Source organism: Ciconia boyciana, chromosome 3, assembly GCF_034638445.1.
Source record: "Ciconia boyciana chromosome 3, ASM3463844v1, whole genome shotgun sequence".
Lineage (NCBI taxonomy): Eukaryota > Metazoa > Chordata > Aves > Ciconiiformes > Ciconiidae > Ciconia > Ciconia boyciana.
The window spans coordinates 8,368,255-8,380,431 of NC_132936.1; the positions used below are offsets into that span (position 1 = coordinate 8,368,255).

General features: G+C 44.8%; 2 protein-coding genes across 3 annotated transcripts in view; both read left to right on the plus strand.

Annotated features, from left to right (window-relative positions):
* TP53I3 (tumor protein p53 inducible protein 3) overlaps positions 1-5,519 on the plus strand; it is a 16,294-nt gene extending 10,775 nt beyond the window's left edge. Inside the window, exons 3-8 of one of the 2 annotated variants that reach the window (XM_072858401.1) lie at positions 188-494; positions 1,023-1,165; positions 1,855-2,122; positions 3,361-3,573; positions 4,180-4,376; positions 5,158-5,519. In XM_072858401.1, the coding sequence (XP_072714502.1) occupies positions 1,028-1,165; positions 1,855-2,122; positions 3,361-3,573; positions 4,180-4,376; positions 5,158-5,346 (1,005 nt within the window). In that variant the 5' untranslated portion in view covers positions 188-494; positions 1,023-1,027 and the 3' untranslated portion in view covers positions 5,347-5,519. The remainder of the gene's footprint in view (positions 1-187; positions 495-1,022; positions 1,166-1,854; positions 2,123-3,360; positions 3,574-4,179; positions 4,377-5,157) is intronic. The other variant, XM_072858403.1, reaches the window with a different exon arrangement.
* Positions 5,520-6,013: 494 nt separating this feature from the next.
* On the plus strand, positions 6,014-10,237 carry SF3B6 (splicing factor 3b subunit 6). The gene is made up of 4 exons (XM_072858412.1): positions 6,014-6,181; positions 6,517-6,635; positions 8,005-8,143; positions 8,665-10,237. The coding sequence occupies exons 1-4, from the start codon at positions 6,152-6,154 to the stop codon at positions 8,752-8,754; spliced, it is 378 nt and encodes a 125-aa protein (XP_072714513.1). The 5' UTR covers positions 6,014-6,151; the 3' UTR covers positions 8,755-10,237.
* Positions 10,238-12,177: the final 1,940 nt, after the last annotated feature.

Sequence of the window (12,177 nt, forward strand, 5' to 3'; positions counted from 1 at the left end):
TTTTTACAGAGGGCACAGTGGTCTGTCACACAATGCTGTTTACTTGAAAAGGTTCTAGCTTGCAGCCCACCCCACGCACGTCTTTGGGCAGCAGCCCTATACTGTATTCTGCATAGTACCAGCTCTCGGGAAGTAACACAGTCGTTCCCATTGTGTTTCTCTTTTCTTCTCATTTCCTTCCACCCAGCACTCAGGGGGCAGAGGGAAGACTGCTCCTGATTTGATTGAGCCAGGCAGGAGAAGGCTTGACAGCTCAGCCCATCTCAACAACTGCTGGTGCCAAAACTGAGGAACCCAGGAACAGTGACTGAGAAGTTACTTGAAAGAATCCTGCAGCAGCAGGACCCTCTACCAGCGCCATCAGGCACACAGGAATTACTTGCTCAGGCAAGGGAAATAAATAGGAATTTTTAAAACCATTTGCTATCTTTCATTTGCGCTAACTCACCGCCGTGCCTTTGTGTATCTTCAAGTTGCCATCTACGGGCTGAATAGTAAGGCAGCACTTACATGACTTTAGAAGTGTCAAATAAAGGCTCTTTCTGCTGAGAGTTTTAAAATCCCATTTGTGTATACAATTTTAAGGGCCTGTGTTCTTTAGTCCGTTGAGCACTGGGGCCCTAATCATGCAGGAAGTCGAGCGCAAAGGATTTTATTTTCATTTGTGTGGTACTTCTTACAGTTAAGGTGGGTGGGAGGTCAGTGCTGCTGGGTCCATGCACAGCTCTGTGCAGGGTTAAGGCCTATAACTTGATGCAAGGTGATCTTCATAGTTTCTCAAATGGCTTTTGCAACGATATGTTGTGTCCCAAAGTTAATGTATTTCATTGGATTGTAAGTCCGCAGCTTGCTCTGGCAGCCCTCCCCTCTTCTACCTTCTAACTCTGTCACAGTTTGCATTGCCTGTCTGCAGAGTGGAGTCTGTGGAACTGTGGTTACTGATCACTGAGATTTTCCAGCTGCACATCAAGTGTGCCTGCATTCATGCCGCTTTTTTTTGTTTCGGTTTGTTTTTTTTTCAGAGAAAATGTTGGCAGCCTATTTTGATTGCCCAGGAGGCCCAGAAAATCTCTATGTGAAAGAAGTGATGAAACCACATCCAGGAGAAGGAGAAGTTCTTGTGAAGGTCTCTGCCAGCGCTTTGAATAGGGCTGATTTACTCCAGGTTTGTGTATGTTAAGCAGATTTATGCACCTGAAAACGACACCAATTTTTCAAGCCCCTATCCAAAGTCTTGACAAATATGAAGAGCTAAAAGAGATTGGACCTGGTGAGCATTTGGATGGGAGAGTTCATAGGGCTGAAAGAAGAGAAGTCTGAAAGAAGTCTGTTGATTCAGCAGATAAATGCTTTTATTTGGGTCACTGCAATGCTGGGGTGGCATGGAAAGGCAGCTGCCTTTCAAGAAAAGATATAAAACCAAAGCTCTGGTCTTTCTAGATACTTAGACCATTGTCTGGGCATTTGAGATGAACATGAAATGTTCGACTAGCTCAATTCCAGTGTGAGGAAAATCACATTCAAATTGTTAAGTCTGAGCTGCTTTAATTTGAGCTGAAAGCCACGCTCTGCAACTGGAGACCATAATACCTCCCCAGCATGGATTGGCCTGGACAAAGGGACTCGCAACAGCTTGAATTTGCACACAGACTTTTAAGAATAAAACATACATAGGAAACATGAAGTGTTGCCAGAGGATAGAAGATCCTCAAATTACTGGAACATTTGCACAGTGCAAAATGAGGATTAAATAAATAGGAATTTAGGTTGGAGGCATGTGATGAATATCGCAGGTCATTACACGCACTGATATGTGGCTTTTCCTTCCTTGCCCTCTCTTTTCTTTTGTTTTAGAGGAGAGGGAAGTACCCTCCCCCCAAAGGAGCAAGTGATATTTTAGGCTTAGAAGCAGCTGGGAGCGTGGCTGGGCTCGGACCTGGCTGCAAGGGCCAGTGGAAGACTGGTGATGCAGTGATGGCTCTGCTCTCCGGAGGTGGCCAGGCAGAATACGTTACTGTACCTGAAGGCTACCTGATGCCAATTCCCAATGATATGACATTTACTCAGGCTGCAGCCATTCCCGAAGCCTGGTTAACAGCCTTTCAGCTGCTGCATTTTGTAGGTGAGAGGTGTATTTGCAAATCTATCCCACCAAAACAGCTCGTCTTCCTTTCTGTTATGAAATCTTCTCTTTGTTGCCTCCATCTGAACACTGTTTGCCTTCATAGAACCTTTTCTCTGTCGCTCCATTCACGGGGGTCAGAATCCGGTATGCCAGCCCCAACTCCTAAAATCGTGACTGCATCTCCCCAGTCACAACTTACTGTGCTGATTGTGTATTTCTGTCCTACAAGGAAGGATATGGGAAGATGGTCAGTTTTTCTTTTCATCTATATTTCTCAACCTGAATGGCAATTTCCATTAAGCCTAAACCCTGAAATAACTTAGATGTTCTCCAAACAACTGAAAACGCATCCTAATTCTAAAGATTTGACTTCGCTGCAAGCGTGACCATATAATGAACTTTCTTACTAATTGCCCGTGGACCTACAGTAGACAACATCTTGTACCTTGTTTCACAGAGACATTAATTGTAGGTAAAATCCCCTCTGAGCTGATTTAAAACAGACATAAATTCACGCTTCATTTTGAAAATGTGCTACAGAGGCACTAACAATAGCACTTGACAGGGTTTTCCTCAGTTGACAAATACCCTTCTTCCACCCTCTTCAGCACTAGCATCTAAACACTCCACTAAAGAACAGGAGTTACAAACAAGTAACTTTCCTTGCTACCCAAAACGCAGACTTGCTTCGAGCACTGTTGCTTCCTGGGGGTCTGTAGTCAATTGGGACCACATCTCCAGGACTACTCGGTGCTTCGCTTCCAGTAGCAATCAGTGGAACACAAATGAATGCATCAGGGCAACTGGTAGATGGTAAAATGATAGGTAGAACTGGTCCTTAACCATTACCCAGCGCTTCTGGTACTTCTCCATTGTTGAGTGCCTGATTTCTCAGTATTAACATCCTCTGAGCTTGTTTTCTGTTGGTGGCAGTGGACAGTTGCGATATAAAAAGGCTGACTGCACTCACTTAAGCAGCTTGGTCACAGATGCCCAGAACTGGCCAGGGCCCAGCTAAAGTCATTCCACTGAAGTTGGTAAAGTGGAGTCCTGTTGGTACACTGCGAGGTATGTTAGTTCTGGATTTGTCTCTTTTATGAAGGATATGAAGATGTAAACAAAGCCCACTCAAGGGCATCTCTTTCAGCTTCCTCTTCAGTATTTTCCACCTTGATCATGTTTTAATCCAAAGGTGATGCCAAAAGGGTAACCATTTCCCTTACGTCCTCCTTCAGGTAAAATACAGAAGGGCGAGAGAGTGTTGATTCATGCTGGAGCTAGCGGAGTTGGTATGGCAGCCATTCAGCTGGTAAGGCTGGCAAAAGCTATTCCCATCGTGACAGTGGGAACTCAAGAGAAACTGAAAGCAACAGCAAACGCTGGAGCAGCTGCGGGGTTCAACTACAAGAATGAAGATTTTAGTGAAAAGGTCTTGGCATTCACCCAAGGTAAGAATCTCTACGTGAAAGACACTGTTACAGTTAAGGAGGAGTGGGTACCTCATAAGGTATATGCATGTAAACTCAATTTCAACTGTCACCTTAGTTGGTGAAGGAGCAGACAGCAATAACCCTGTTAGCACAACCTAACATCCTGTTCAGCCCAAGGATCTACCTTTCCCTAGTTTAATGGTGCTGCTTTCTGCATGGACTCTCTTTGGCTTTGTGTTCATTTGGGGCATAAATACTGTGCCTGTGGTATTCTTGCCTCCACAAGGAACTGTGGGACCAAATCCTCGCACTTGTCTTTGTAAGTGTTTGAATATGGGAACAAAACGTAGTTCTCTGTTAGAAAAATTCAGCTTTGCTAAGCATTTGGGATAGTTTACGATAGAGTCTGTCTCTGGATATCTACAATGATTCTTTTTTTGTGCCCGATTCTAGAATTCCATACAAATCATCGTGCCAATTCCTAATTTCAGTAGAAAGATTTAAATAAGAATTGCAGGATTGATCCTGTACCTATAAAGAACAAGGTTTTAGTTTTGCCTGAAATTATCTTACCTTTAATGCAGCTCAGCTACATTGCTGAAATCTTTTCTGTTTCTACTTGAGGTTCTGGAGTAGATATTATTTTAGATTGTGTTGGTGGCTCATACTGGGAGAAGAATCTCAACTGTCTGAGTACTGATGGCCGGTGGATTATTTATGGACTACTGAGTGGAGGTGAAGTACATGGAGATCTGCTTACAGGGCTGCTTTCCAAAAGAGCAAGCATCCACACAAGTTTATTACGATCACGAGACAAGGAGGCAAGTAATGGCTATCCACGGTGTATACAGTTTGATCTTAAAATCGATTATAGTTTTGAGAGCTTTCTTTTGATAGCAGTGTTAAAGCAGAATCTAACGCGTTATTACCAAAAAGCACCATCTTGAACTGTTACGACATACTTTGGAAAACATTGCAAAATTAAGTTATAATTTCCCTTTTCTGTTTTTATCAAATGTCTCCCTTTTACAACTACTGACTCAGAGGAATGATACCCAGGACTCCTTAATGTACTTCACGAGTACCATAATGTAAAGATTTGACCTAAGACAAGTGATCAAGCAACTTGATCAAGTTGGGGGGGCGGGGGGGGGCGGGGTGAGGGAAAAACCTCTATTAAATCATTTTTCAAAGTAGACACCGCTGCCATTTGGATGCCCAGAAATTACCAAGGAAAAATCACTTTATGTGGACAAGTCGCAGATATTATAGTAAAAGACAGCAGCATAGAGGCCTAGGATACATTCTGCCCATGGTCTAACACATAATATTCTCAATAATTTTATCAGTTTGAGTTCAAATGCTTCTGCACTGAGCTTATACCACTTGTTTGGAGGATTTAATTCAATCAAAATGTAATTAATCTAAAAGTTTTCTTCTTGTTTGTAATTTATACCTGTCAGATGTTTACATGTCCGTCTCACTATGAGAATGTCAGAGTCTCCCTAAGAACTGTGCACATTTTGTACGCTGTGCTTAGAGAAACCTCTGTGAATGAAATGATTGGAAATAATCTTCAAAATGCTTTCATTTTTTCTGCAGTATAAGGAACAGCTGGTGAAAGCCTTCACAGAAAACGTACTGCCTTATTTTTCTGGGGGAACCTCCCCTCATCTCCAACCACTTGTTGACAGTGTTTACCCCCTGCATGAGATTGCAGAGGCACACAGGATCATGGAAGAAAACAAGAATATTGGCAAAATTGTCATCGAAATGCCCACTTCATCTTAAAGAAAGGCCTACCGCTGTAGTTGTTTCAGAGACAGAATGTTACAGGTGTCTGACAAGCAAAGGATCTGCCATTTCTTCTTCCAAAGGTGGAATGATTTATTGTGGGAGGAAGCCAAAAAAGGAGGGGTAAAGCAAAGCCTCACAGGACGCGTTTAATAAAAAGGTTCACTTTGCAGCTCTAGCATCGTGTCCTGAACGTGTAAACAAAATGTCAGCGAGCGCTCCTCGATGCAGGAGAAACCCGCCGGGCACCGGCTGCCAGTCTCGGCTCCGAGTTCCTTTACTGTCTGCTTTCCAGAGCTTTCTCACCCTGCGTTCGCCACCGACCGCAGGCCAGGCCTCTTCACCCCACGGCGACCTCCACACGGCGCCGAGCGGCGGCCGCCTTCCCCGCGCACCGCGTGTTCCTGAGGCGCTGGGGCGGCGGCTGCGGGGCTGCCGGGCCCGGCAGACGCCGCCGAGCACCCTCCCCGCCGGGGGCACGGGAGGGGCAGCCCCGGGGCCGCGGGGGACGCAGCGGCTGACCCGGAGCCGCGGCACCGCCCGCAGCTGAGGCGGCCGGGCTGCGCCGGGGGGCGGGGCGACGGGGAGGGCGGGGCGATAGGCGGGTAGTCACGCAGGTCACGTGCCTCCCCCCGCCCGTTCGCGGAGGAGCATAGAGACTGGCGGGCCGTCGTGTCTGGCGCGGTGCAGGCTGGGATAGCATCCGGGTTCCCCGCTGAGGCGAGCGGCGCGCTGTCGAGGAGGCCCGTTCCCTGCCGGTGTTTCTCTCCCAGGCCGCAGCCCCCTCCCTCCGACCGGCGCCATGGCGATGCAAGCGGCCAAGCGAGCCAACGTGAGTGCTTTCCCCTGCCCCCTCACCGGCGCGGTGAGGAGGGGTCCCCCCGCCCGGGGCTGAGAGCAGGCGTCACCGCCCGGCCTGGGCTCCTTCCTCGTCCCTGGCCAAGGGAGCCCATCCCCCTCCAGACAGGCCTCTTGTTTGACAGAAACACGTCAAGTCTGTAGCTGTGGAGGGTTAAAAAAGGACCAGTGAAGCACACGTGATGTTAGCCCCAGTGTTTTCAAAGCTCTCAGTGATGTTAGCCCCAAGAGTTAGCACGTAGGCTGCTGCTCGTAAGGTTTGAAGTGAGTGCTCTGGGTCTAACGCACTGTATGTTGTTTCTGCATCAGATTCGGCTGCCTCCAGAAGTCAATCGGATCCTGTATATTAGGAACCTGCCATATAAAATCACAGCTGAGGAAATGTATGATATTTTTGGGAAGTATGGGCCTATTCGACAAATCAGAGTGTAAGTATTTTAGTTTTCTTTGAAAAGTTAAGGATTTTATGTGCTTTAGTATATGCACATCATGGTTTAACTTGTTTTGTATATTCTTTTATCATTACTATTTTCCCTTCCTTTTCTGTCCTATTAAATTGTCTTTATCTCAAAAAAAAAAAAGTGCTGGTTTTGGTTGGAATAGAGTTAACTTTCTTCATAGTAGCTAGTATGGGGCTATGTTTTGGGTTTGCTGATGCGTGGAACGTGTAGCTCGTGAGATCCTTCTCATACAGGGAAGGGCAACAAAAGGGACTGGGGAAGTAGTTAAAGGAACAAGGGACCAGCATAAACTTACTGCTTGGCTAAATAGGTGGGGTTCTTCACTAATAAGCATAAAGGAGAACTAATGTTTAAGGTTTCTGAAGACGTAGGTTGGAACAGTGTGACAGTGGACATAAAGAATTAAGACATATCAGGGGAGCTTTGCATCAATGCGATGCACTGGCATATGCATCCAGCAGGGAACTGCAGGCAGCCTCCCCTCTGGGCGCGCAGAGCCGCTGCTTTGCGTTCTTTTCCACAGAAATCCGAACATGGTCACGAGACAAGGCATAACGTGGAACCCCCTTTGTAATGACTTTTGTGCTCTGTGCAGTTTTGATCTCCTCATTTTTGTACACATCTTGGTGTGTATACACATGATGTCGTTTGTCCTCAGGAGTTCTCTTCTTAGAAACAAGCGCCTTAGAGAGAGTTCTTCTCGTTATTAAGTTTGCTATAACTATCTTTTAGCTGAGATCTTTTGGATCTGTCAACTCTCTCCTCTCTCCAGGCTAGCTAGCATCATGTGCCCAGACGTGTCTCCTGTCCCTCCGGCAAAGGAAATGGACTTGATGGTCTGATAGGTGATGGCTGTGCATCTGGAGTGGTCTTGCAGCAGCGGGGCTGTTTTGACTCTCTTAAATTGATTTCGTGATGTGCCAAGAGCCGTATTCCATCCTAGGGAGACATCTGATCCAGACAGCCATTAACTGGCAGACTGGTCTTGTAATACTAAATAAAACAAGCTAATTGCTGTAATAAAACCTTACAGTATTTCCAGAAATATGACAACCCCTGACAGAAACAGCTTCTGATAGTTGTTGTGGAGAGGTGAATTCCCTTTGGAGCATAATGCAGCCCATGCTCCATCACATTTTCCTGTCGTCTCTCACTCTGAACTGTGAGTGGAGATTGGTGTGGAAAGCAGGGGTGTACTTCAATATCTAGAAAAAAATAACAATAAATTGTTTTTTAGTGAAGTTGCATTAGTTAATCTAATCTCAGTCACTGCTAAAGACTAATAGAACTATTTCCTGTTTATTTTGTTTAACATTAAAATTTATCTCACTTGCAGTGGAAACACTCCTGAAACTAGAGGAACAGCCTATGTGGTCTATGAAGACATCTTTGATGCCAAAAATGCTTGTGATCACCTGTCGGGATTCAACGTGTGCAACAGATACCTTGTCGTTTTGTACTATAATGCAAACAGGGTATGTACACCTGGGGAGTTTTTAAGTTACCTATCAACACAGCTAGCACAAAAAAAAAATTCAGTTTGAAAAGACAGTTGCTTGGATATTTTGAAGAAAAAAATCCAAACTGGTGGAGGGAATGGATTGGATAAACTGTCAGGATTTCATCTGTACTTGGTGATTTGCGTGCAAAAAAGGTACCTTTGGACCAAGGGTGTCAAAAACCATGCTTCTGGTGAGTGTGCGTTGGAGAAGAGGTGGCAGGGGCCTTAGAACCGAACAGTGGTGGCAGGATGTGAGGTCTTGTTTGCAGGTAAAAAGTCTCTAGGTCTTGATGTTCTGCCTGTTACTGATGGTGTCCAGGGTACTGTGGCATTCCCCGAGGTCGAGAATTAAGCAACGCTCTTTGTGTGTGATGTTGATGTAGTTTGTAGTGGTGTTAGTTGCGGTTACAGGGAGATAACATGTTATGAGATTAGTCTTTTGGTTTTTTTGGTTTTTTTTTCTTCTTCTCACATCGTTTATTTTCCTAATTACAGGCGTTCCAGAAGATGGACACAAAGAAGAAAGAAGAACAGCTTAAGCTTCTCAAGGAAAAATACGGGATTAATACAGACCCACCAAAATAAACTGATCTTTTTGGACAACTGTTTTCAAGCCCTGCTGTTGAGTTCAACTGTTTGCGAGCCCTGCCGTTGAGTTCTTGAACTAAACATAGGAATTCTCAATGAAGTATAACTTTTTCTTTTTTAATTTGATAAGATGTAATTTGACTCTTTAGATCTTCACATTAGAATTAAATCAATGTAAAACATCGGAAGATCTGCTTTAAGATTAAATCCCCCTAAGTGGACATGGCTTCTCCGTGTTGTAAGGGTGACCTGGTAAATGCTGCATAACCACAGTCCTGTTTCTAGCAGGACCTTCCAAGATGGCACCGAGCACGCGGAGTGTTTCACACCTCCTGTTCTGCCCAGTCTCCAGGGCAGACTTTAAGCGTGGCAGCCAGTTAATACCAGGAGCTCCAGGGGCTCTGCATAGAGGCAAATATCACTTGCTGCTTTCTGAAAATGGAGTATTGCAACTAGTTTCCCTGCCACAGGGATTTTTGTGGTTTTTTTTAAAAAGAAATAAGTATGGTTTGATAGTTCATCACACCTGTATATATTGTACAGAGTTTATTGCGCCTTTCTCCCCCGGGAATGGTTGAAGGCGCCTAACTCCATTACATGATCATTAGGCTACTTCTTACCAGAGACAAAGCAAGCCCAAATCCATGTTTGTAACAAAGTTTCTTTTACACACTATAGAAAATGAGTGGCCTTTTAAAATGATCCACCTGCTTAGGTGACTTCAGTCAAAATACCTCGTTCCCAGTGATCAAGATGAAAGAGATAAGCTGCAGTAAAATAACCTTGCTCTAATAGTGTGTTGCTGCAGCGCGACTTAATGGTATACGAGACCTTTATTACTTGTACCAGGTTTGTACTGAGGTCAGTAGGAGTGACAGGAATACCCTTCACACCTTTTCATGTTTAGTAGAGAACACCTGACCAAAACAAAGCAGTAGATGATGGTGGTAACTTTAGATACCTGTACTGTGATTGTTTTCTACTTGGTGTGTTTGGACTGTAATATATTTAATCTACATAAATTTTAGATGTAGTATCTGGTGGAGGAAAAAGAAAGCATTTACATTTTGTGGCTCTCTTTTTCAGCGCTCATGTTCTGTGAATAAAAAAGTGTGATACAGAGTATACACAACCAGTATATTTTGGAAGTGGAAAAGAATAATTTCTACCTGTGTTCTGAACCAGCTGGAAGTCCTGTGAACACTGGTAGCTGCCCTGCCTCAAGAGAGGATTTATTTGCTTGGATGTGATGTTTAACTCCCTGAGCATACAACTTCCAGCCAGCGCAGAACATGGGCAGATGCAAGCATACTTTGCCTGAGGATTTGTAATTTAAGTTAGAATTTTTTTCAGTGCGTTATACTCTCATAAAGGAATGTTTCCGTTTTCTTATCCTTAGATTTTCGTTGAAATCTGTCACTTAAAAAACCCATGCTGTTCTTGTGTCCGTTTAGTTAAAGAATAAATGTGTGTCTACATAGTTTTTGCCTTTTTTCATCAAGGCTTGCTGTGTGCCATGCTACTCCTGCATGTGACCTTTCCTTTTAGAAAGGAAGGCGTTCGTCACCGGAATGTTTGTGATACAGGTAAGAATTTGTAGAGCATCTGTCCCCATATGTACATGAATGTTCACGTGTGTTCAGCACCTGCGTGACGGAAGGATGCCAGCTGTGGGTACCAACGTCCAGCTCTCCAATGGAGGAGGTCCCTGGCAGTTGCTGTGAGCTGTGCGCGGCGTTTCTCAGCTGCGAGGCGCGTGAAGGCTGGCGGTGACGCTCCGAGCTGGCTGTTTCACCCCTGAGCAGCAGGGAGGGGGCAGCTGAAATGGCTGGGGTGTGATTTCAGCTTTGTGTGGGTACTCGAGATCCCCTCCTGACTGGGGAGTGTCCCCCTGGGACGGCTCTCCCTTCTCTTCTGTTGCGGACAGGCGTTTGGCACGTGAGCGAGAGCTACGTTTAGCGCGTGTAGTAAAAAGCTTTGTCCTTACTCTGTGGCTCTTCCGTACCCGTGTCCTTCCCTTAACCCTGATGCTGCTTTTTGCAGCAAGAAGCTTTGCAGGCCCCCGTGAGCCCTCCCTGGGGTCGGGAACAGGCCATAGGAGACCGCGAGCCCCTTAACAGCTGGGGCTGTGTCTCTCAACTACAGAAACGTAAAGCTCTGCTGCCGTGTCATTGCCAGCTTTCCTGCTTGACATGCCCTGTACCGCTTCTCCTGTCAGGTGCAGCTGTGGTGCACATACATTAAACGCAAAGCAGCTGTGATCTGCTGTCCTCGTTCTATATGAGCAGTTACTCCTCCTACCCCAGATTGCGTTTTCACGTCTCGCCCATCAGCTTAATACAAACCTAAGGCAAGGTGGTTTTTGCCCGAGAAACTTAAAAATGTTGAAATGAATGAATCCTATTGGAGGTGTTGCCTCTATGGAACATCCAGAGCTTTTTAAAGGTTACAAACCGCCCCCCCTATATATGTATGTATGCCTTACATATATATGCCATGTGTGTACATACACACACGTGCCAAACACTGGGGCCATTTACAGCGGTTGCTGGGCAGCCAGAAGGCCCCTCACTGTAACAGGAGCTGGAGGTGCTTGTTACCATGCTGGATTTATGCTTCTAATAAATAATAATAAATAGCGATAATAAAATATCAAAGTGCTAATAATGGTGGCACATTCCGCCAGGCTTGTTTAAAATTGTATGCAAATACCGCATTGCTTCTGTCAATAGCGGAGAGCATGGCGCTTGCTCTACAGTGTCTTTTGATGAGGGTTTGATGCTGTTTGAAAAACATATATAAAAAGCAATTCTTTAGGGTAATAAGATTAATAAAAATTCCTTCAATGCATCCTCAAGATCAGCAGCTTTTGATTTCTCAGAGAGCTCAGCTGCTGCCTTTCATTAAATATTCCATTTCATACTTTTTCTTCTAGCGCCTGTTCTGGGCTTTCAATGTCCCTGCACATGTAAAATGAAATAGTAATTTGTACCTGCAAGACAGAGGGAATGGAAATGGCATGCCTGGAGGATTATTTTGATGAGGTCTGCTCAAGATTTTGTTTGAAATGTAATATCAAAGGACAGGGAAATGAGTTCAGTTACACGAATGGCAGAGGGGGCAGCAAATAAGGCAGATGTTACCAGCCTCGTACTCTGCATCTGTGCTGGTTTTTGTGTGTGCTCACTTCCCATTTAATTTTTCAGGAAGTAGGGCATGAAATTAAGCCTGGAAGGTCATTTTTTTCCATCGATGCTGTTTAGAAATTAGTAACAAGAGCATATCTGATTACCCAGGCAATGACAGTACATTTTTTCCAATCCGTTATATAGTGGTAATAATTATATGTACTGTGTTGATCGATGATACAATTAAATAAATTAACGCATTTGCAGTCAAATAAAGAGCTGAAGATTACAT